Consider the following 25030-nt stretch of genomic DNA (forward strand, 5'->3'; position numbering starts at 1 on the left):
GCTTTGAAGGTTAGCAAACACTGGGTCAAATTTAGTGTGTGTGTATGTGTTTTTTAAACAGTAACTAGATTATAACAGTATGAAAGTTAATGGTAAAAAAATTCAACCAATACAGAGGGGAAGAGGGTAGAAACAGGATCCTCTTTCAGAAACCTACATACCTGGTTTGTCCCTGTCCCAACTCTTCCTTCTTCTCCAATCCTGCCTTGTTAATTTTCAACTTTTTCATTTCACTTTTACATTCTTGTGCATTCCACAATTTTCTCTATGCCTATTTAGCATATACAAAGGTTATGTACCGTACCTTAAAAAACTCCAAAATACAAATGGATTATACTATATCTATGTACATGTTCTGCAATTTGCTCTTTTATTTTTATGTCTCTTCATGAAAGTACACATAGATGCACTGCATTATTTTTTACAGGTGCATTGCATGCCATTATATGAGCCTACACATTTAAATATGGCATGCCATTTTCTTTAGTACTTCATCTACTTAAGTAGACCAACTCCTTATTGACCTTAAGCAATATATGAGATTTGATGACATGGTAGCATAGATGGAGTTATTGCCCTAAATGCTTCCTAAAGTCAGTTCCTTTGAAGAATTATAAGGAGTCTACTAATAGTTTGCAGCTTCTTTCTTTATTTTTTGAGATGGAGTCTTGTTTTGTCGCCCAGGCTATAGTGCAGTGGCATGATCTCAGCTCACTGCAACCTTCACCTCCTGGATTCAAGCGATTCTCCTGCCTCAGCCTCCCAAGTAGCTGGGATTACAAGTGTGTGCCACCATGCTTGGCTAATTTTGTATTTTTAGTAGAGATGGGGTTTTGCCATGTTGGCAAGGCTAGTCTCGAACTCCTGACCTCAGGTGATCCACCCGCCTCGGCCTCCCAAAGTACTGGGATTACAGGCGTGAGCCACCATGCTAGGCCAGCTTCTTTCTATATGAGAGTTTGGCATCTGGCCTCAGCCTGCCTTTTCAGTCTTATCATGAACTTTGCTATTCTAGGATCGTGTTACAGGACACTACTAGTTGCTTCCTGAACAAGCTGTGTACTGTCACATTTCTTTGTTCATGTGGTTTTCTTGCCAAGTCAGCTCCTCCTTTGTCAGGCAGAAATTCTTCTCATGTTTCAAGACTCTGATGACAACGTTAACTCCATTGTGAAGAATTCACAACTTCTTTCCTCTTCTCCCACAGAGGAAGTAGGTTCTCAGAGTCCCTTGTTTATACAGCTAATGGCTGTGTGCTACAGTTTTTGAATATGCCTCCTAGACTAGACTGTGAGCCTAGAGGGCAGCTAACAATGGTTTATTCATCTTTAGGCCCAGTGCTCCTATAGTGCCTAGCAAGGAATTATTAAACAATGTTTGTTAAGTTTCATTACTGCTGACAAGGATACAGGTGAGGTTCTAGGCATCAGAAAATTAACTCCATAATTATCCTGTTGACTTGTGAGACTGCAGCAACTGAGACAGAATAGGTAAGGTTTCCTTCTCTTTAGGATAAGGATAATCAACTTTGTCACTCAATAATGCTTAAACCAGAGGTTCTCAATCCTGGCTACATAACAGACCTACTTGGAGCTTTGTAAAAATACAGGTACTTGGCCTCCACCCCAGTCCTATTGAATCAATCACTGGGGATACATGGACTTGAAAAGCTCCCCAAGTAGCTATGATGCATAGCCAAGATTGAGGACTATTGGTTTCAGCAGTGCTATGAGATCTCTGGCTAAAACACAGGGAAAGAGCGGTAAGCAATAAAGCAGGTGCCGGCTGGGAACAGTTGGGCAGGGGAAAAGAGGCTGTGTCTTGGCACTTAAACCCTTCCAGTTAATGTGTTAACTGGGGGGTTTACAAACCAGGGCCAGAAGTGAAGATATGCAGCCCAGGATAGCAATGAAAGGTTGGTGTGGCAATTAGAAGCTTGGGAAAGCAGAGGAACATGATTTTCAAGATGGCAATGTGATTAGAAGCAGTAAATCTGTGGCTGGAAGCTGGCTTAGAGAGTCGTATGGTCAGTGTGCCAGCCTTTGGCACCCATGTCAGGTTGTTGCTTCGTAGTGCTCTTCAGAGTAACCCTAGCATCACCCATAAATGGGGTAATCTAGGCATAACTCTTACTCCGATCTTAACCTGAACTTTTGCCTTGCTTTGTTAGGTTCTAAAGAAGGCAGTGCTGCAGAGTGGTTCCGAGCATGTGTTCTAGAGTCAGACTGTAAGGGTTCAGTTATAGACTCTGGTTCTACAACTTCATAGCTATGAGATTTTAAGCAAGTCTAACTTCCTTGACCTTCCATTTCAGTTGTTTTCATAATTAAATGAGATAATCCAAGTAGGTCCTTAGAACAATTATGCTAGGAGTCAACAGTGGCTAAACGTTGTTATTATTACAACTCAAATTTGGTCAATATGTAACTTTTTGGTGACTTGGCTTCTAAGAATAATTAATGGCACACTAAAAGTACATAGTTAAAAGTCAGATACTTTTCATCACAAATTTTAAAAAATGGTATAGTCATTAACACAAGAATTCCACCTTTGGGAATCTTATTTTAATGGGAAGGGGGACCCTAAATTCAGGGAGGAAAAACCTCCAACTTTTAAAATATTGGAAACAAATGTTTAACTACAGTAGAATAGCTAGGTAAATTATGGAACATTTACTCAAGTATAGTATTTTAAATAGTGTTGCAAAAAAGATAACATAGAAAGTACTTAAGGCTGGGTGCTGTGGCTCATGTCTGTAATCCCACCACTTTGGGAGACTGAGGTGGGTGGACTGCTTGAGCTCACGAGTTGAGCCCAGCCTGGGCAACATGGTGAAACCCCACCTCTACAAAAAATACAAAAATCATCCAGGTGTGATGGTCAGAAGTCAGAAATAAACCCTCACATTTATGGTCAATTGATTTTTGGCAGATTTTTACTAAGGGTGCCATGACAATTCATTGGGCTAAAGAATAGTCTCTTTAACAAGTGATGGTGAGAAAGTTAAATATCCATATGTAAAAAATTAATTTGAATGCCTAACTCACCATAACACAAAAATAAACTCAAAATGAAACACAGGCCTAAATTAAAAAACTGGAAGAAAGCACTGGAGTAAATCCTTGTTACCTCAGAATAGGCAGTAGTTTCTTTGGTTTAACATCAAAAGCATAAGTGACAAAAGAAAAAACAGATAAACTGAACTTCATCAAAATTATAAAGTTATATGTATCTAGAGACACCATCAAGAAAGTAAAAACACAACCCACAGAATAAATCATTTCAAATCATTACATGACAAGGGACTTACGTCCAGAATATATAAAGAATGCTTACAACTCAACAATAAAAAGACAAATAACCCAATTAAAATATGGGCAGAAGATCTGCATAGACATTTTGCCAAGGAAAATATATAAATGGCCAATAAGCACATGAAAAGATGTTCAACATCACTGGCCATCAGGAAAATACAAATCAAAACCACAATGGGATACTAATTCACACCTGCTAGAATGGGTACAATGAAAAAGACGGACAATAACAAGTGTTGACAAGAACACAAGAGAAATTGGAACCTTCATTTTAGGTGTTGAAAATATTCTAGAATGAGATTGTATTAATGACTACATAACTCTAAATATAGTTAACTCTCTGTATCTTGAGTTCTGTATGCTGGGTTCCACAGCCATGGATTCGGTTAACCACAAATTGAAAATATTAAAACAAAAATGTGAAAAAAGATGGTTGTGTCTGTACTAAACATGTACAGACTTTTCTTTCCTGTCATTATTCCCTAATGATATAGTACAACAACTATTAGTATAGCATTTATACTGTAAATCTAGAGATGATAAAAGCACACGGGAAAATGTACATAGGTTTTAGGCAAATACTACAACATATATAACGAATCGGAGCCTCTGTGGACTTTGGTATCTGTTGGGGGTTCCTGGGTCCAATCCCCCATGGACCCTGAGGGACAACTGCATACTTAAAGGAACTGAACAGTATCTTGATTTAACCAAAATCATGACTCTGTATTAGGAGGATGAGGAGTATGAAGGTTTGATAGTGGTGGGACACAGGAAAGGGAGTTAAATCCTCATGCCACAAAGGAAAGAAGTTAATAAAGCTGAAAATTGCAAAAAATAAATAGAAATGCACAAAACTATTTAGAGGTCTAGACATACATATCAAAGAATCAGCAAAAAGATTTAAAAGAGGTTGCCTCTGGGAAAGGGAAACTATGAGGCAGAGGGTCTGTGGATTGCTATTTATCTTATTCACTCTTGTAGAACTAGCTGACTTAATATAAAAATTAGCTGGGCATGGTGGCGTGTGCCTGTAATTCCAGCTACTCGGGAGGGTGAGACAGGAGAATCACTTAAATCTGAGAGGCAGGGGTTGCAGTGAGCCGAGATCATGCCACTGCACTCCAGGCTGGGCGACAGAGTGAGACTTCGTCTCAAAAAAAGAAAAAAAAAAAATTAAAGCAAAGAGCAAAAACAAATAAGGCAGCACCATCAAAGACTACAGAAACCAGACTTAGAGCAAAAGACTCCTCTGAAGTCTAGTTCTGCATCTTATAAGCAACTAAATAAGTCATTAGAAAAATGGGCCTGTATATTTTCCCTTTCTCACCTTCAATTCCCCATTAACCTTAGGCCTTGATGGCTGAAGTAAAATGAATCTTTAAGTTTAAACCTCAAGCTTAAAGATAATAAAGTCTGAAACAGTCACTGAGAGAATATAAGAGTAAATGGACAGGGAAATATGATTGTTGGCCAGTAAGAGTCAACTTCAGGCTAGCAGTAATTAATTGAAAGTGAGCATTCCACATGGTTGTGTGTTTACCATGTAAGTACAAATTGATACCCTGAGGATCCACTGTGGCTGGCTCATTGCTTGAAGATTTTTGCTCTTGGTTCATTGTTACTCTCTTCAACATCGTCTCTGTCAATTTGTGGTGATTAAAAAATCCACGTACATAATCTTTCCAATACCTTGGTTTCTCAGTTTCTTGACCTCCTTCTTCTATAATAATCTTGTCCTTTCACTTTCCTAAGCCACTTATTCTTGATCTTATTATTACTAATACCTGGAAATCTTCCATGATCTTAATTTCAGTCATCCCACCACTTATTTTCCCAGCTCCCTTTAGTATTTCAATTCCAACAATCTTTTATCCTCAATCCATTGATAGTACCACATTTACACTATCCCTTGGCCCCATTATGTCCTCACTTCCCCTCCTGACATAGTTTTGCTGTTTCCCCACCTGAGTCTCATCTTGAATTCTCATGTATTGTGGGAGGGACCTGGTGGGAGGTAACTGAATAATGGGGGCAGGTCTTTCCCATGCTGTTCTCGTGATAGCGAATAAGTCTCATGAGATCTGACAGTATTATAAGGGGGAGTTTCCCTGCCCAATCTCTTTCTTTGTCTGCCGCCACCCACATAAAATATGACTTGCTCCTCCTTGCCTTCTGCCTTGATTGTGAGGCCTCTCCAGTCATGTGGAACTGTAAGTCATTAAACCTCTTTCTTTTGTATACTGCCCCGTCTCGGGTATGTCTTTATCAGCAGTGTGAAAATGGACTAATATGCCTCCTTACCAAGGTTATATCCTATAGTCATAATCATCCTCTTTGCATCCACCCTCAACTTCCTTCTTCACTTGCATTGCTAAACCACATCCCTGGTTAAATCCAGCTCCCTACCTATAGTATACTTGTACTTGCATAGCAAACACAGAACCATGTGGAGTGCTCACTTTCAATTAATTACTGCTAGCCTCAAGTTGACTCTTGAAGCCCAACAATCATAATTTCCTGTCCATTTATTCCTCTATTCTCTCAGTGACAATTTCAGACTTTCTTATCTCTTCTAAAATCTCTACTCCCTTTCTCCCTTATCCTTATTCACAGTTAATAACCCTAATTCACATTTTAACATCAGAACAGAAGGAAACTTCCATTAAGTTATGGCCATCTCATCTCTCCACCTCTCCCCCCACCATCTCTCAGTAGCCTACCTGCACCATGCTTATATATTCCACCTTTTCTCCAATTACTATGGATCAATTATCCACGTTCCTGGCAAAGGCCTACCCTCCTACTGCGTATCAGATAGTATCCCCTCATGCTTAACATTGCTCCAGCAAATTCCCCTGCATCAATTTCCCCCTCTCTATACGATCCTGCCAATCACTGCGAAATGTTACATTCCTATTTAAAAAAAACCCAGCAAACTTCAACCCTGCTTCTTTCTCCAGCTACCACTTCACTTTTCTTCTTTCCTTTATAACAAAACTCCTTGAAATAACTGTCTATACTTGTAGTCCCCAAGTCATACACATGAATGACACCAATCAGGCCACCATACCAACAAAATGACACTTATTAAGGTCACCAAATAACCCCTACAACTGCCTAATCCAATGGTCAGTTTTTAGGCCTCATCTTATTTGGTATGCCAGAAACATCAGATCAAATTCATTCCTCTCTCCTCTTATTTAGTTGGCTTCCAGGGTACAACACTCTCCTAGTTTTTCTCTTACTTCTCTGGTTGTGGCTGCTCAGTAGGCTTTAATGGTATTTGTCACCTCCTCAACCTCTACACACCGGGGTACCCCAAGACACCAGGCCTAATTTTTTCTATCTATACCTATCTTCATCCTGTGTGATAATGAACCTCACATCTACAATCTCAACCCTGAACTGCAGAATTGAACATCTAAATGTCTCCCTGACATGTACACTTGGGTGTTTAATAATCATATCAAACAACATGTCCAAAGGGAACTCCAGCTGTTACCTCCCAAACTTGCTCTTCCTGCAGGGATATTTATCTAGGTTAATGAAACTCCATCCTTTTAGCTTCTTAAACAAAACCTCTGAAGTCATCCTTGATAACTCTCTCATATAGCCACACATCTGATCTCTCAACATATTCTGTTGGCTCTGTCTTATAAATATATCCAAAATTGAATGACTTCTCATCATAGTTTCTGCTACTACTCTGGTCTAAGTCACCATCATCACTTCCTGGATTATCTCAATGGCTTTTTAAAAGTAGCTTTTTGCTTTTATCCTGACCACCTTACTATTTATCCTCAACACAGGAGCAAGAATGATCAAGTTAAAAGTCAAATTATGACACCCTTCTGCTCCAAACCCTCTGGTGGACTTCTCTCTATCAACATAAAAGCCAAAATCTCACAAGAATTTCATTTTCTACTACTATTCCCTCCCTTTCCTTTGCCTGCTCCAGCCCTAGGGGCCTGCCAAGCTAGCCTCTCTGAGGAAGAGAAAATATGCCAAGCATGCTCCTGCTTTAGGGCCTGTGTACTTTTATCTGCCTTGAATACTCTTCTTTAAAATATCTACATGGCTTACTACTTCACTTTCTTTACTCAAATGCCACCTTTTAATTGAGGCCTCCCTGGTCACCTAATATAAAATTTTGATAGCATACTTTACCCTTGCCCTTCTCCCTTTCCTATTTCCTTTATTCCTAAGCCCTTATTGTTATTTGACACAGTATATATTTTACTTTTTTATCTTGTTTATTGCCTCTCACACTAATATGTTAGCTCTATTTACATCTTCAGGATTTTAAAAATTATTTTGTTCATTGCTGAATCCCTAGCAACTAAGAATAAGGCCCAGCACATACTGGGTGTTTAAGAAATATTTGTTGAATAAATCCACCACTGTAGTACCTTGTGTAAATGATAAACATGGTAGTGCTTGGGAAGTACTTATCAAAAAGAATGAATGGCAAGAAGATACCAAATATACCAAAGCAAGATCAAATCTAGCTTATTACTCTGTACTGTAGGATTAAACTAGTCAAACCATAAAAAACTTGGAAAGTACATGATATCCTTACCTAGGCCAGGTCTTGACTCTTTTTTCTTCTGAGAGGCCCAACCCACCATGGAAAATTTATCACTTCCTGGTTTCTCCTCTAAGCCTCTATTCAAGCGCCAGATTTTTAGTGTATTGTCATCAGAACAGGTAGCAATCTAAGAGGGAGCACCAAGAAGGGAATTAAGAAATTTTAATCAAAGATTCACAATACATTAAAAAAACAGGTGTGTCTTAAGGACTTGTGACTGGAGAATTATTTTGTCTAATAAACAGGATATAGAAAATAATATCTGAAAGATCATGTACATCCATTTCTTGCTTTCAGGAATCATTCCAGATTTCCAACAAAGCTGACTCTTTAGTTTCTTCTTCGTATACATTCTACTAGTATGTCTTTTGTTAATGGTCATTTCTTATCTAATCTAAAGTTCTGCTATAAAACCTGGCTCTTTATTATCTTCTGTATAAATACAAAATATGTAATTAAGACACCCTTTTTACGTTTCTGTTAAATAATCAATCAGTATATGTTACCAACATTCAATTTCTACAATTTTCTTCTGAATTCTGCATTTTGTGCTACATTGCTAAAGTAATGGCACCATTTGCAAGATCAGACTTGGCCCATGTCTCTAGTAGGCTGTGACAAGTAGAAGGAAACCATTCCTTTTGAGATTCTTTTTCAGATAGGTAAAGGAGCAATCTGGGAAAACAAGTTCACTAGGCTGAAAGAAGTTAAAAAATAACCTTTGCCCCTTTAAAAATATCTGACTATTCTCGATCTTGGTCCCAAGCCTTTTATGGCAGAGAAAGTCCAGCTTGAAGAGCTTGTGGCAAATGGCCACTGGTACCAGAGCTGTTCCCCAGCATTTGTTTATATAATTTCTCTATTTCAGTCACTAAAGAGAAAGAAAAAAAGAATACACGTTCTCTTAAGTCTTGGCCCCCAAGAGACTGGCAGCTTTTTCCTTTCCTTACTGGGAGGCCAAAAGAAGATACACATATTTAACTGTTCAATATGAAATGTTTGGAATCTCACAGTTCCTCTATAGTTTATTAACAATAGTTATTTACAGAGCATCTACTGTGTGTCTGGTAGTTTACATTCTTTATCTTATTTAATTCTCACACTCTAAAAGCTTTGTACTCAAATAATCTCATATGCAAAATGGGAATAAAGTTATTTGCCCAAAGTAACCACAATCAAATGGAGGAGCTAGAATTTAAACCAAGCTTTCTCTTACTCTAAATGTCAGACATTAAAAACACAAAAACAACACAAACCATATCCTACTTTCCTAATTCTAGTCTTGGGATGAAATTATTTTTAAAAGACTTAAAAAAGTAGCCAATACATTAGTATAGATAAACAGCCCTGGTATTCCCTTTGAGCACCAGAAAAAAGGATAATTAATATATGATGTCTGAGATGCATAGGGGTAAGGATAATATATAACAATTGAAAAAAGATAACATAATTAACTGAATAATTCAAAAATCATTCAACTTAGTAAGTCCATGAAGATGCAACACTCCATGTTAAAAGTAGACATTTCACTAGAAATTACATGGAATCTCAGAGAAAAAAACATCATTAACATGTAATTTCGGGTGATTAAAGTAATGACTGAAAAAAAAGAAAAGGTCTGCCATGAAGTTGAACACAGAAATGGTAACAAGAATAAGAAGAAATACACAGCAATACTGGAAGCTAGCAGGGATGCCACAAATAGACCAGACCATGAGGAAGTTTCTGGAAGATAAAGAACAGATGGGAATAGGCAACAAAACCTCAAAATGTCATACGTGAAAGGGGAGACCTCCACAGAAATAAGATGTCCTGTAAAACCCAGAATAACTCGAAGACCAGAGGCAATGGGGGTTGGGAGAATGACCGGAACTTGAGCTACTATTACATGAAATTCCAATATATACATAGGTTTTAATGTTTTTGGCCTTTCTACATTTTAGGGGTTTTTTTGTTTCTTAAAGTGTCGCTATAAAAAAATTAAAAGGTGGGCATATTGTCTTCTTTCTGGAGTATCTAAAACATTTCAGACCTACTTACATAGTTTAGCAACAGATAACCTAACATGTTAAGACTTCACAGTAACCATTTTGTTAGTCATATGTGAAAACCCAAATGAGGCTGTCAAGATGTTACCTTTAATATACCACATTGATAGTATCTAAAAAGTAAAAAAGACTAGTTCTCACCTTAGATCATATTTTTATCTTAGATTTTAATAGAAAACTTTAATTAAGTTAACAACTTAATTCTACATTTAGGAAAGAAATAACTCTATGGAACCAGAAATCTATCCTTATTTCACAGGGCATAATACCATTATGGTATGGTTAGAGAAAAGCAGAATATGCTTGAGTAATGTGAATATAGATCCTGGATGGCACCTAGATCTTTAAAATCTCAAACATAAAAATTTATATCATTCTCAAAACAAACCTTAGAAAAACCTATAAACCTGTGATCTACATTTTAAACCAACTATAGAGATTCATTTACAAACCTTTGTGAAGTCAGACGGACACCAGCACACAGACGTGACCTCTTGAGAATGACCCAGGAGCACAGTAGGAGGTTGCCAGGGTGTGGAGACCTAGTCCAATCAAAAAGAAACAAGTCAGCAAAGCAATGTTAGATTTCCCAGATAGAGGCCTTTGAATTCAGAAGTGTGTCTTAGAGAGTTTTAGGATTGTTACCACTAGACCTTCCTAGAGATAGTTTGGGCGGGGGGGGGGGGGAAAGATTTCCAATGGGCAATGAAATATTTCTGTTACTGATCTGGGAAAACACAATGAAAACAGCCAAAATAAGTAAATAATATGAGCTTACACACAAGGATAGTTCTTATTTCATATCAGGACAACCTAGCCATATATATTTTGACTAAAATTCAAGACTGGCATTGTCCCTTATTCCTCAGGTGGTAAACTTTCTGCAAGGATGTTATCCATCCTTAAGTAGTCAACTTGACAACTCAGTCCTGTTTTTACACAGCACAGACATCGTCAGATCTCTAGTCAGCTACTTCTAGGAACACTAAATTAACTGTGAAACTTGCAGATTTCTGAAACATGCTACCAGCTCTCTTGGGACAAAACGACAGTCTTCCTTCCAAAACAAGACCATTCTCTTGTCCCAACAGAGCTGGTCAGTAACTTTTACCAAAACCCAAAGTTATACTCCTTCATTTTGAGTTGGATAACCTTCATTCTGAAGGGATATAAACTATATTTTACATGGCACTTTGGTATCCTTTCTGGAAAAACATATTTTTTCCTCTAAAACTTTATTTCAGTTAATTTTCTGAGAGAAGTTTTGAATTTTCAAGTAAGTGTCACTCACATTTTAATATATTTTAATGTAGAAAGAAGGGTCACATTGTACTGTCCTGTACATGTGACTAAGAATCGTATTTTTCCATCATCAGGTGCCACCAGTTATGTGCATTTGACAGCATCATACAGCTGACTCATTCAAGAGATGTCAATCTCTTTCATAGGCCATGGGAATTAATCAGCACAATAAGGAGTACAAACTCACATAACTATTATTAGCATGTGTGTTTCAAAAGAGCAAGGAGGTTGGGGCTGAGAGAAGTTATTCTCTTTCCATTTTCCTGAGGCTCTGAATCATGGCTCATTTGTATGAAGAAAGTGGAGGTGACTCTGGAATGATTATTTGTGGGAATGACTAAGTAAACTTAATAGATTCCCCATATTATAGTTAAGAGATCTGACACACTGATTGATAAGGTTATTCAACTCAATCATTAAATGGTTTAAATGGTACATATGCAATAATTCAAAAAGCAAAAGAATACAACGAGCAGAGTCTAACTTGTCTTGCTGAGTAAATTAAAATTTAACAAAAAGGAGGCTTTTTCCACATCCACAGGAACCTCACTTACTGCCTACTCCTACAATGGCACAGAGATAATTCATTCTCACAAGGTAAAATATTTTAGAAAAGACTTTGAAGATCGTCTCTAACTATCCCAGCAGTCACAGAAATTTTCCTTTCCTCTTCCATTTGGGAAGGCCCCAGTCTATTAAGTTTCTCTTCACCCAAGGTCCAAACAGGTCTGGTAGCAGCAAATTAAAAAGGAGAGGAAATCCTCAAGTCCTACTGAGCATCCCTGGTAGAAACACATTATTCTCTTCCATTGGTTCACCCTGCTTATTGCCTCTAGCTTTTAATTTCATGATATTGGTCCTTCCTCAGTTTCTGTATTATAATACCTAGGAGAACCTAAATGTGTACACCAAGGATTAAAATAAGTTTCAAAAAACCCCCGAAATACCCACCAATAGAATATATGCACATTTTTGCATTTATCTATAGGGTTTCAGAGAAAAAAGAAAGAGACCCATTAGAAAAACATTTTGGAATATGATAACAAGGTATCAATGATGACAGTAAAAGTCTAATCCAGGCACTTTACAAGCATTAAAAGTGGGGGGAAGGTTCCTCAAAAAGTTAAACAATTATATGACCCAGCAATTCTATTCTTAGGAATAGAATTCTGTTCCTATACTCCCAGGAGAATTAAAAACCTATGTTAAACAAGAACTTACACACAAATGTTCATAGCAGCTTTATTCATGTCAAAAATGGAAACAACTCAAATATCCATCAACTGATGAATGAATAAACAAAATGTGGTCTATCCGCACAATGCATATTACTTAATCATAAAAAGGAATAAGTACTGACTCATGCTATAACATGGATGAACCTTGACGATGTTAAGTAAAAGACGTCAGACACAAAATGCTGATTTTGTATGATTCCACTTATATGAAATGTCTGGAATAGTAAATCCATAGAGACAGAATGAGGTTTAGCAGGTGTTGGGGAGGAAGAGGAGATTAGAGAGTGACTTAACTGTTAAAGGACACAGGTTTTTTTCTGGTGTGATGATGTTTGGGAATCAAATAGCGGTGATGTTGGTACAACACTGTGATTACAATAGTAAGTACTCCATTGTAAACTTTAAAATGACTAAAATGGTGAATTTTATGTTATATGAATTCTATCTCAATAAAGAAAAGTTGAGGGAAGGGCATGTTATGGGTTAAAATGAGAAACGAATGTCTAACAAGTTTTTATGAACTTTTATGCTTTGATAGTTTAAGACTATCCCAGGGTATAGTATGACTACTTCAAGAAAGATTCATTTCTTCTAATGAGATTCAGGTGACTTTTAAATCCTTCATTTTTATTCAAATAAGTTTTTATTTATGTCCCTACATTATTATAAGAACATTATCATAATTACATAACTTCATTTTTTAAAGCTTCCTTTCCCTTTTAAGTAGGAAGACTATTAATTCTAAGAGACATTTATATCCATGCATTTTGGAGATACTCAGACACAGAAGACTGTCCTCTCTTACATATTCTACCTTTTGTAAAATAAAGACTTCAATTCAAGGCACAAGGAATCCCAAAGTTAAATCTCCTAGAACTATGAAGGTACCTCTAGAAGTAAATGGCTCTAACCTACAGAGCTCATAAAGTTATTCTGTGTACTGAAACATACAAAGAAGATCAGCACTTTTTCTCACAAAATCTCTTCTCTGCCCAGTTGGAAACCAAGTCTAATCTTTATTTCTGCCATGAGATCATTTACACTTCCTAAAGTGTCAGGCTCAACGTTTCACCAGTCAGTGGTAGAATGACTATGCCAAATCAGTTTATTTATAACCACTTCGATGCTATTCAGTGGCTGTATCAGAAACAAACCAGAGAAAAGAGGATGGGGTGAGGGTGGGACAATAGTTAGGAAATAAAAAAGAAAAGGTATAATATTAAATCTTTTTAAGACTTAGACCTCAATATCAGTCTGAATATATTATATTTCCCCTTTGCTGGGCAGTAGTGAGGATTAAAAAGCCATTCTTTTCTGTCTTAAGATACAAAACTCCCTTCTATTTTGTTTTCTTGTGCCCATGGGCTTTTGGCTTTTTAGCATAGAACAAATTCCAATACTTAAGATAATTCTGACTTTTTAACACGTAGAAGAGCAATCTAACAGCCTGGATATTCAGCTTGAATGGAATTGCTCTTAAAATACTACTCCTCCTTTTTTTAATCATGGAAAAGAGAAACTGAGCCACCTCACTAGGCAAATTCAATTTTAGGAGGTGCAAGCTTGCCAGGATCTCAAATATCAGAGCCTGTACACCGAGTTATGTGGACAGGCAGAAGAACATCACATCTGAACCACGTCATTCAACACTGACATGTGATCCAGCCTAGGAATTAAAAAAGGGTGACCCATGTATGTGGTAGCCACTGATTGGTTGTCTGAAAATGGCTTAGAAACAACGGCCAACTATATTTAGTGTATATCTTTAAAGGCAGGAAGTATTCCCTCAACCTTCATTCCCTGAAACAAAATTTTAAAAAGGCCTTTGTGCTAGAGAAGAGGAAGGAACTTTAAGAATTGTCAAGAAAACTTTACACACATACACATACTATATAATTGTACACATAATTATGTATATATATAATTTAAAAATTTATTAAGAATTTTAAAACTATCAAGAAAACTATACAACATACATGTAATTGTATACATAATTATGTACATATAATTAAAACTTATTAAGAAAAATTTAAAAAGAATGATCAATGCGTATTTTTTTAATTATTCTTTACATGCTTTTTGTTATGTTTGGAAAAAAATTTTTTTTTTTTTTAAAGAAGAAACAAACTTTAAAAGATACAGACCTGTGGTAGGAATAAAATCCTCTAGTTAAGTTGGGAGCCAAAGTAGAGAAGGAAACACAGGTAAGACAGTGAGCAAAGAAGAAAGGAAAAAGGTAGCAAAATAAGCATTAAGACCAAATTTGAAACTGAAAATTTAAAATATAAGAGCATTAGTGCCAGTGACATAACATTGTTAAAGTTAAAATCTCAAGTAAGAAGAATACTATAAAAAGGAAACTCCATCTTGTGATGGAGTCTCAAGTATATATTTTACAGGCAAATTTTCATTTAAAAATATAACGAAAGAAATATGCTTGTAGAAAAAGGCAGGCCCAACATAGAAGCATCTTGGATAGAGCAATATCTCCACCTTGTGACTATTTAGGATATTGTCACTAAAATTTTAATAAAGCAGTGTTGCATTTTCGCAACTCTAGTTATATAGAAACCACTTTTTTTTTGTACTTCCCTCAGGACTGGAAGAAATTAAGCTGAAGAATTATGCTTCATACTAAACAGGTTTTACCCCTGTCCTAAAAAAAATTAGCAATATTACTTTCTAGAGCTTGGCAGGATAAAGAATGATACAACTTTCTCTTGAGAAGGGTTTGATACTATCAAAACTATGGGATCTATGAAGTTTTAGACGTTATGACTTTAAAACCCAAAATATGTGAACTCTAATCATTCAATTCACCAATGTCAAAGACATTTATGAAGTTACAGGGAGATCTAGAAGATAACTAATTCTTAGTCATGGGTAAACAATGCGTTAATGATCGTTCTCTGAATTCCCAGAACATTTCCATAATTAATTCTTCCTTCAAGAGACAGTTTTCAGTAATAAGTGCTACCTGTTGTGTAATATTTTTATTTTCTCCACTGGACTTCAAAAGGACAGCTTTAAATTTCTTAGCTTACAGTAGATACTTTAGAATTACTGTTATTTAAAAAAGTTAATTAAAAGATTATTGGTCAGGCGTGGTGGCTCACCCTGTAATCCCAGCACTTTGGGAGGCCGACTTGGGCAGATCACGAGGTCAGGAGATTGAGACCCTCCTGGCTAACATGGTGAAACCCTATCTCTACTAAAACTACAAAAAAAATTAGCCGGGCGTGGTGGCAGGCGCCTGTAGTCCCAGCTACTTGGGAGGCTGAGGCAGGAGAATGGCATGAACCTGGGAGGCGGAGCTTGCAGTGAGCCGAGATCATGCCACTGCACTCCTGTCTGGGTGACAGAGCGAGACTCCATCCCAAAAAAAAAAAAAAAGATTATTAAATAATGCTATTAAGTATATAAAAATCTGAGAAAGCAGCCATATCTACTTGTAGCCTGAAGATCAGCTACTTGTAACAAGAGAATAAAGATTAAATTAATCACACAAATAGTTTTGAGTTTCGGTTTTGTGCAAGGCTCCATGGGTGATTCAAATACAGGATCCTGAGGATCAAAATACTGTATTCTCAACAAGAGTTTGAAAACACAGGGCAGAAAGTCAGTACAGCATATTTTCCAGGATGCAGGAACAAAGTAGTTAAGGTTCTTACTACCCTCTGAATTCTCAATTCCTAATCATTTGTGAAACAGAGGATACAAATTGTCAATTTCTGACGAGCTATGGCCCTGAAAGTGTCATACATTCTGTAGCAGAGTAAGGTTTCAGCTATATTAAGAGCCAAGAGCAACCTTTACTAAATATCTGACGTAGGAATAGTACAGTATGTGGTTACATTAAACTTACCTCATATTGGACAGAACAAATATTTGCAAGAATACTTCAGTCTAACATTTGTGGGTGAAGTTTAGCAGCTTACCTTCCATATGTAGGCAGCTTCATCACTTGAGCCACTGACTAAAAACTGGTCATCTGGACTAAGGCTGGATTTTACATAAAAGGTAGAGTTCTGGTGTCCATTGAAAATAGCCACTGCCAGAGGAAAAAAAACAAATTACTTGGCTCTTGTTATTTCTAGTGGTCAAATGGATATAGACAGCATATATATTCTAGCAAGTTTTATCACTGTATTGCCTATTGAAGCAGATGGTCTAGCTTTATCCATCAAATACAAGGGAACTGGACACTGGCAGAAAAACAAAACCCTAGAAAGAGGCTTTAGATTAGATCCAATCTCATGAACTCAGTCTGAATACTTGGTATGAAAATGGCGATATCAAGAGAAAAAAATTTGATGGAAAACATTTCTTAAAAAAAGAATGCAGCCAATGTGCAACTGACAGTAAAACACCTTTATAAGACCCTCTCTCTCCAGCCCAGGGTAGGATTTCTTCCATTGCATAATATATTCATCTAATTTCCCCTTATACTTCAAGCCTCTTGAGGATAAATTTTATGTCTTACTTTTTCTTCACTAGATTTTATAGTGCTTTGAACAGAGTAGATCCTCAAACATTTGTGCCATGAATCGGAAACAAACAAACAAACAAAACAGTGAAAAGTATCATTTGAGTTCTGGTTAAAACTTACTACCAGCTTATCTGGGATGTGAGAATCATTTTAATCCAGCATTTTAAGTAGGCTGAATGGTGAAAGTAGCTAGTGGGGTAAACTATGTTCATATGCAAGGTACTAGATTAGGTTTAGCCTTCTCACTATCAGTGGCAAAAGGGCAGGTAACCCAATCTAGCATACGTTCTTGATAGGTTCTTCTATCCTAAGAAGGTCAAAACCTGAGGCCTCTGACATTAGAACACTACTAGGAAATACAAGAGAAAAATCTCAATGTTTGGAGAATTTAAGGATACCTTTAGGCAGCAAAAAACAATCACACTCCAGAGAGAAAAGTATTAGTAGGGGACTTAACAGCTTTCCATAAGTGCTTACAGGAATCTCTTCCATTTTCTAGAATAAAGCTGGAAAAGAACTTTGTATTTATAGCTTTTAAGGAAAAAGCTATGCAGGCATAGCAAATACTCCTCACATCAGATATTTTTACTGTGAAAGTGAGGCAGGATATTAATCAATTTGTATACACCTATCATCACTGCAAAATAAACAAGTTCCTTTATTCTGAACATTGTTTTAAAACTGTAATTTTTAATCTTCCTCAACTCTGAACTATGAATGGAAAACTCTAGCCTGAATTTCCCACTATACCTGTAAGGATTTATTGCCCTCTGCTGGTCTAAGAAAGGCTGGTATGATATGCACTGTAAATGTTTAAACCTTGCTAAAAATCCTCCTAAACTGCATATTGGCTTTAATGAGCTCAATTTAATCTTGCAAAGTCATCCTCATGAACATCACTTAATATAACACCATAAATACAAAGCATGGTAGATCAAGTATCAAATCCAAGTTGCTTTCAGAAGTTTTGAAAAGGACAAGTAATTACAAGATGTTATACACACACACACACACACACACACAGAGTTGTCATTCAATTTTTTTTTTTTTTTAAGACAGGGTCTTACTCTGTCACCCAGGCTGGAGTGCAGTGGCAAGATCATGGCTCACTGAAGACTCAAACCTCCCAGGATCAAACGATCCTCCTACCTCAGCCTTCCGAGTAGCAGGACTATAGGTACATGCCACCACATTCAGCAAATTTTTTGCATCTTTGTCAAGATGGGGTTTTGCCATATTGCCCAGGCTGGTCTTGAACTCCTGGGGTCAAGCGATCCGCCAGCCTTGGCTTGGGTTTATAGGTGTGAGCCACCATGGCCAGCTGTCATTCAATTTTTAAGGAACAAATTGATCTATTAATCTATTTACCTATCTATCCATCTGAGCAAATGAAATTAAATAGAAGCACACAAAAGGTTTACTAAATTATTAGCAAAGTGTTTGACGGCAGGACACTAAACTCAAGGCCCTTTTCAGTGCCACACTGCAGCAAAAATTATATAGAAAGAGCTCTTGTACATCTGATAATATAATCAGGATTAGGTTTTATCTTTCAAGGAAAGATTTTTGATTAACTAAATTAGCAGTTCTCCAAGCTCAGATTCCATTAAGGAAAACAGCAAAAGAAACACCTCTTCCCTTTTCTAAATACTATTGCTCTTGTTTAGAGAAAACCAGACCAAGTACAAAGCATCAGAAATGCCGACTATGATACTGCCACCAATACTAAAGTCCTAATAAGATTGCTTGGAGTGACCTTTGGAACTTCTGTAAGATCTCAGCTAAAATGACAAGTTCTGGGCCGGCACGATGGCTCACACCTGTAATCTCAGCACTTTGGGAGGCTGAGGTGGGCGGATCACGAAGTCAGGAGTTCGAGACCAGCCTGACCAACAAGGTGAAACTCCGCTTTTACTAGAAATACAAAAATTAGCCAGGCGTGGTGACCTGTAATCCCAGTTACTTGGGAGGCTGAGGCAGAAGAATTGCTTGAACCCAGGAGGCGGAGGTTGCAGTGAGCTGAGATCGAACCACTGCACTCCAGCCGGGGCAACAGAGAGCAAAACTCCGTCTCAAAAAAATAAAAAACAAAAGATAAAAAAAAATAAATAAAATGACAAGTTCTGTACTTGAGGTTTCTTGTTTATCAAACCATTTCACTTTAGTGGAAACTGGGTAACTCTGAGGATTGGTTATGGAATTCAAAGTGTTTTTGAAAGATCTATAGATGAGGAATAACCAGGCTACTAAGATGTAGCTTAAGAAACTGATGTTCTTAAAAATAACGTAACCCAAATAACTCTCTTAAAGCACGCCTGAGGCTAGTGATTTGGAAGAGGGAGGGGAGAAGATTAAAAAAAGAGGAAAGCATGCTTGAGAAACTTGGGTTTTCTTTTTAAAATTATCATTTATTAGTTGTAAGTATCAGATTCTATTTTTATAGTTTTGAGGGGAAAAAAAAAGGCGAGGCTGGGGAAAACATCTAGAAATAAAAGGGCCTCTCTTTAACATTAAGGAGAAGGCTGAGATAGGCTAAAACTATTTTGGGGGTCTGAGAAATTCAGCCCCCTAATTTTAACCAGTAGCCCCTAAAGAGGACAAAAGCTGAGCAGAAGCGCTTTGTCTACTCCACAGCTTATTAAATCAAAAATTGAGAGAATTCTAAATACAGACCAAAGGGTATAATTTTAGGAGATATTCTCTATTAAAATAAAATTAAGTCACCATATAAAGCACAATTCAGCTTACTTATGAAATCACAAGGAATGTACACTTAAGAAATTATCACCGGATGTAATCAAAGATGTCAAAGTCCTCATATGGCTTAACAAGTTCAGTTTAGAAGAAAACCCATTGAATTATCATTACCAAAAAAAAGCCCATAATGGTTTCCTGGTAAGAGAATTTGAATGACTAATGTCTTACCTGGAGAAGTCTTCAACCCAGTCATATTGAACATGTAGATGTTATCGTCTGTGCAATTAGCAAATAAAGTAGAGCCAGTGGAATCCAAAATCAGACTTGAATATCCTGGAAAAAGGAAACTTAAGTTAGCATGTCCTGATGATGGTGAGTAGATTTGAGGTAGAGACAAAACGTAGAGACAAAAATAGATCGTTCCTTAAGAAGAATCATCAGAATTCTTTGTCCCCAAAATATACACAAACCAAAAACATTCTTCTGAGTTTTTATCTTTTGAACTTCACATATTAGAATTTTTCGTATCAATGTTACTGGAAACTAGCCTAAGGTTTTTTTTTTTTTTTTTTTTTAAACAAAAACTCATATCTCCCCCAAAAGACCTATACAAAGGCTTACCAAGTTTTCGAGTGCTGCTACCTGGGTACAGGAAAGACTTGGATGCTATAGGTTCTTGTCGATAAGCAGTATAATTCTTACGTAAATCCCATACTTTGATTATCCTAAAAACCAAGGCAAATAAATATTTTGTAGACCTTCTTCCAACCCCAAACAACTTCAATTACACTAAATGTGAAATGACTTTTAATCTAACTCTTCTGGCACATTAGCTAGGTACAGTGAGGATACTTCATTGGGAAACAAATCAAACTATCTTACACTGTTGTCTCCAATACCAGGCTTATAATTCTGACAGAACGGAAACAGATGTGATTTGACCCAGTGATGGGTTACTGTAGTTTACTCTAAGGGAAGGAAAAGGAAGATGAAGGTTGAGTGCCGATAGTAATTGTTCCATTGTTTTTAGAAAAAACACTTCCTAAGCCTTAATATTCTGCATATATCCTTTGATATCATAAGTAGTAAGTTCTGTCCCTGTGGTTACATCTCCGTACATAATTCCTTAAATAATCTAAACAAATTGTTCCATGAAATAAAGTATTTTTTCATTTCATCTACTGAGATAATTGTCTTAACCCTCTACTTCTAGCATGAAGGCAACTTGAAAACACAGACCTGATATGAAATGACAGTATTCTTGGAAACAAACAGAGCAAGCTTTCACAGTCATTCACAAGCAGAACTAATAACTTTTAGATAATCCTTCATTCCTGCCTGATAATTTGGTTCAGAGGGTTTTAGTGCCCAGAGGACACAATGGAAATCCTAGCTTGGTAAGCCATCATATTTTAAATTAAAAATTTTAAGGGAAGGATGCCTTGAGAGATATAATAGGAAGGAAGCTTAAAAAGAGAGTCTCCATTTGCAAAGAATTTATATTCTACAAAGCAACCAACCAACAAGCATCACAGAGCAGACTTATTTGGAAGCCAAGAATTCAGACTAATCATGGATGATAGGTATGTGAAAGTCATTAGACCTTACTATCATCAATCTAGTTAGATTACTCCCAGAAATGTTAATTACATCCCCAGAATCAGATTTCTTCTTTTAGGATATTCTTAAACCTGAAAAAGATAAAACCCGAAGTAACAGAAATTTTACTCTTCAAAATGAGAATTAGTGACTAAATTATATTGCATCAGGCAAGCAAGCTACCCAGCCAGCTTTTCTAAGATAGCAACAGCAGCTACCACTGCTCTTACGTGCTAGACAATGTGCTAAGCGTGACACATGTATTCTTTCATTTAATTATCCTTCAAGAGTCCTTCAACTAGGTATTTTCCAATGTGATCTACAGTTCCTTTTCTCATTTGGGGTACTTGCTGTGCAGACAGTTGAAAGCACACACATTCAATTATAATGAGACTATGTGACTGTACCATCACAGCTCAAAAAAAAGATCTCGTCGGAAGAAATAAGAAATAGACTCTTACCCATCCACGGCTCCTGCTGAGACTAATGTATTCTCGTCTTGAAAGAGGACCACAGTAACACTTTGCTGGAAATCCTGATAGCACAAGAAAAGAAAAAGAAGATTCTATCTTGAGCATCATAATCTTTACCATCAAGAGAACGAGGTGCTAAAAAACGACTTTTCTCCCCAGACTGACTTAGATGAAGTCTTCTCTAATGAGCTCAATCAGATATATATGCTGACCAAGAGGTAATTTTAGCAAGGATCATTAAGTTTTAGTATATAATACTTCAACTTGTACTCAAGAAACAAACTGGTGACTAAAAGATTTTGCTTGTCTGAGCCTACTGCATCTAGTTAGACTCAGCCCTACTAATATGCTGTGTGTATCCTTAGGAAACTTATTTAACTTTCTTGTGCTGGTTTAACCTCTAAAATGTTGCTCTACCTAGATTATCATACAGGAGTATCAAAAGAATTATGAATAAAAGATTATTACATGTTCTCTGAAAAAGAGGCCCAGTGGAGTCTTACCTCCTAATTGCTATTACCTAACAAGTTATCTTGGCTCAGAACCCGATTAAATGTCTGAAATGTTACTCATTTTAACTTCATACGGCCTCCACTATCTGCCTCCATTCATGCTTGTGTCCTGTTCATGGTGTATAGTTTTAAGTCTTAATGTCTTAGCAGTCATACTTCCCCCAAAATATTAACTTGTACCCTACACACCACGAATATGAAAAAAATTAAAGTGAGAAAAAGGGCAATTTTTTAAAAGAAAAAGGATATATTATGGGCATTGTTTGAGCTCTGACTGTAAGTTATTAGAGTGGTACTATGTTCTACCCATGTGTTTCTCAATATATTTAATAATATTTTGTCAAATGCTTAAAAATAAGCTGGCCGGGTGTGGTGGCTCACACCTGTAATCCCAGCACTTTGGGAGGCTGAGGTGGGTGGATCACGAAGTCAGGTTATCGAGACCATCCTGGCTGACACGGTGAAACCCCCTCTCTACTAAAAATACAAAAAATTAGCCAGGCATGGTGGCGGGTGCCTGTAGTCCCAGCTACTCAGGAGGCTGAGGCAGGAGAATGGCGTGAACCCAGGAGGCTGAGCTTGCAAGGAGCCAAGATCGCGCCACTGCACTCCAGCCTGGGTAACAAAGCGAGACTGTCTCAAAAACAAAAAACAAAGAAACAAAAAACAAAAAAACGTATCTCTCTGTAGTTTGTATTACGAAAACAACAGGTATTTTTCCCCACAGAAGACTGCATCACAGTACTTAAAATGCTTCCTCAAACTACTCCTCCCCGACTTTTCCTAATGAATTCCACTATACTATAGGGGTGTGTGTGTGTAGAGAGATTTTTAGGGATGAGACTCAGTAAGGTGAATTTTTAACATGTGCCTCAGGCAACTCTGATGTACATAGTATTTGAGGTGATGGCTATCTCAATTACGCTGATTTGATCATTATACATAGTGTGCCCCCCCAAATATGTACAATTATGTTATTAATTTTTAAAAATGTAGATATTGAAATTTTTTAAAAAATCATCACTTGAAAGCTTAATGGCATGAGACAACATGATCTTATGTTTAATTCAATCTAATTATTTAAAACCAAAATAAATTTAAAGATATTTATCAACAAGCCTACGTATATTTTAATTCCATCAGTAATATAGGTAAATGTAATTATAATTCAGAAGAACTAAACATTAGAATTTGAGAACCACAAATGTAGGCACTGAATAAGCAATAAACCATTGATATCAAATGAAAATCATGAAGATTCTCATTCACTTAATCAATAGCCTCCCATTTATTCTATCCTACAGATAAGATCTGCACACATGTATACATCTGTAAAACCTTACCACAGATGGAGCAAGTCCTTTTGAATTCTGTTTCTTCTTGGGTTTTGAAGGGGTTTGCTTGTCTGAGGTATTGTGAGCTCCACTGATTTGATTCACTTGCCTATAAAACCCATCTGAAAGATATTCCAAGGAAATTTAGGTTTCAGGATTCTTACATGCTGAATACAACATGTGTACATAAAACTTCAATATTAAGTAATTTTTGACCAAATTGGTGAAATTAGAAGCCAGCAGAGCCAGCTACACTACATCTCCTGTGGTGAGACTATAATGTATAAAAAGGGAGAGATGTTTTAACAGCTTTAATAATTGCCAAAACTTGGAAACAACCAAGATGTCCTTTAATAATTGCCAAAACTTGGAAACAACCAAGACTCCATCTCCAAAAAACCAAAAAACAAAGATGTCCTTCAGTGGGTGAATGTATAAACTGTGGTTCATCCAGATAATGGAATATTATTCAGCACTAAAAATAAATGAGCTTGATAAAGCCATAAAATGACATGGAGGAAATGTGACTACGGGAAGTAATAAGATCAGTGGTTGCCAGGGCTTAGAGGGAGGTAGGGATGAATAATTGGAGCACAGAGGAATTCTAGAGTAGTGACACTATTTTGTATGATGCTACAATGGTGGACGCGTGTCATTACACATTTGTCAATGTCCACAGAATGTGTAATACTAAGACTATATAACACTAATGTAAATTATAAACTCTGAGTGACAGCATGTGTTGATATAGGTTCACTGATTATATAACAAATGTACCACTCAGGCATAGGATGTTGTCAGTGGGGAAGCCTGTGTGTGGGCAGGACAGGGGCTACATGGGAACTCTCTGTACTTTCTGCTCAGTTTTGCTGTGAACCTAAAACTGTTCTACAAAATAAGGTTTATTAAAATTTTCAAAATAATTTTATTATATATTTCAAAATAGCTAGAAGAATGGAAGGCCAAGGCAGGCAGATTGCCTGAAGTCAGGAGTTCCAGACCAGTCTGGCCACATGGTGAAATCCTGTCTCTACTAAAAATACAAAAACTAGCAGGGCGTGGTGGCATGCACCTGTAATCCCAGCTACTCGAGAGGCTGAGGCAGGAGAATTACTTGAACCCAGGAGGTGGAGGTTGCAGTGAGGTGAGATCACGCCACTGCACTCCAGCCTGGGTGACAGAGTGAGACTCCATCTCCAAAAAAACAAAAAACAAAAAACTAGAAGAGAAGAATTGTAATGTTTCCAACAAACACAAAGAAAAATGTTTGAGGTGATGGATTTCCCAATTACCCTGATTTGATCATTTCATGTTCTATATATGTATCAAGATATCACATATACCCCCCAAAATATGTACAACTATGTTATCAATTTTTCAAAATGTAGAAACTAAATTTTTAATAAATTAACTAAACGTGAACAGTGAGATAA

General features: G+C 36.9%; 1 protein-coding gene across 1 annotated transcript in view; it reads right to left on the minus strand.

The window, feature by feature from the left end:
• The window catches only part of DTL (denticleless E3 ubiquitin protein ligase homolog), a 67325-nt gene that overhangs the window by 15145 nt on the left and 27150 nt on the right, over positions 1–25030 (minus strand). The window contains exons 7-13 of the mRNA XM_007988509.3: positions 23607–23719; positions 21740–21813; positions 20301–20404; positions 19908–20012; positions 16432–16544; positions 10406–10495; positions 7897–8032 (exon numbers count right to left, since the gene is read on the minus strand). Of these exons, the coding sequence (XP_007986700.1) occupies positions 7897–8032; positions 10406–10495; positions 16432–16544; positions 19908–20012; positions 20301–20404; positions 21740–21813; positions 23607–23719 (735 nt within the window). The remainder of the gene's footprint in view (positions 1–7896; positions 8033–10405; positions 10496–16431; positions 16545–19907; positions 20013–20300; positions 20405–21739; positions 21814–23606; positions 23720–25030) is intronic.

This window comes from Chlorocebus sabaeus, chromosome 25 (assembly GCF_047675955.1).
Source record: "Chlorocebus sabaeus isolate Y175 chromosome 25, mChlSab1.0.hap1, whole genome shotgun sequence".
NCBI lineage: Eukaryota > Metazoa > Chordata > Mammalia > Primates > Cercopithecidae > Chlorocebus > Chlorocebus sabaeus.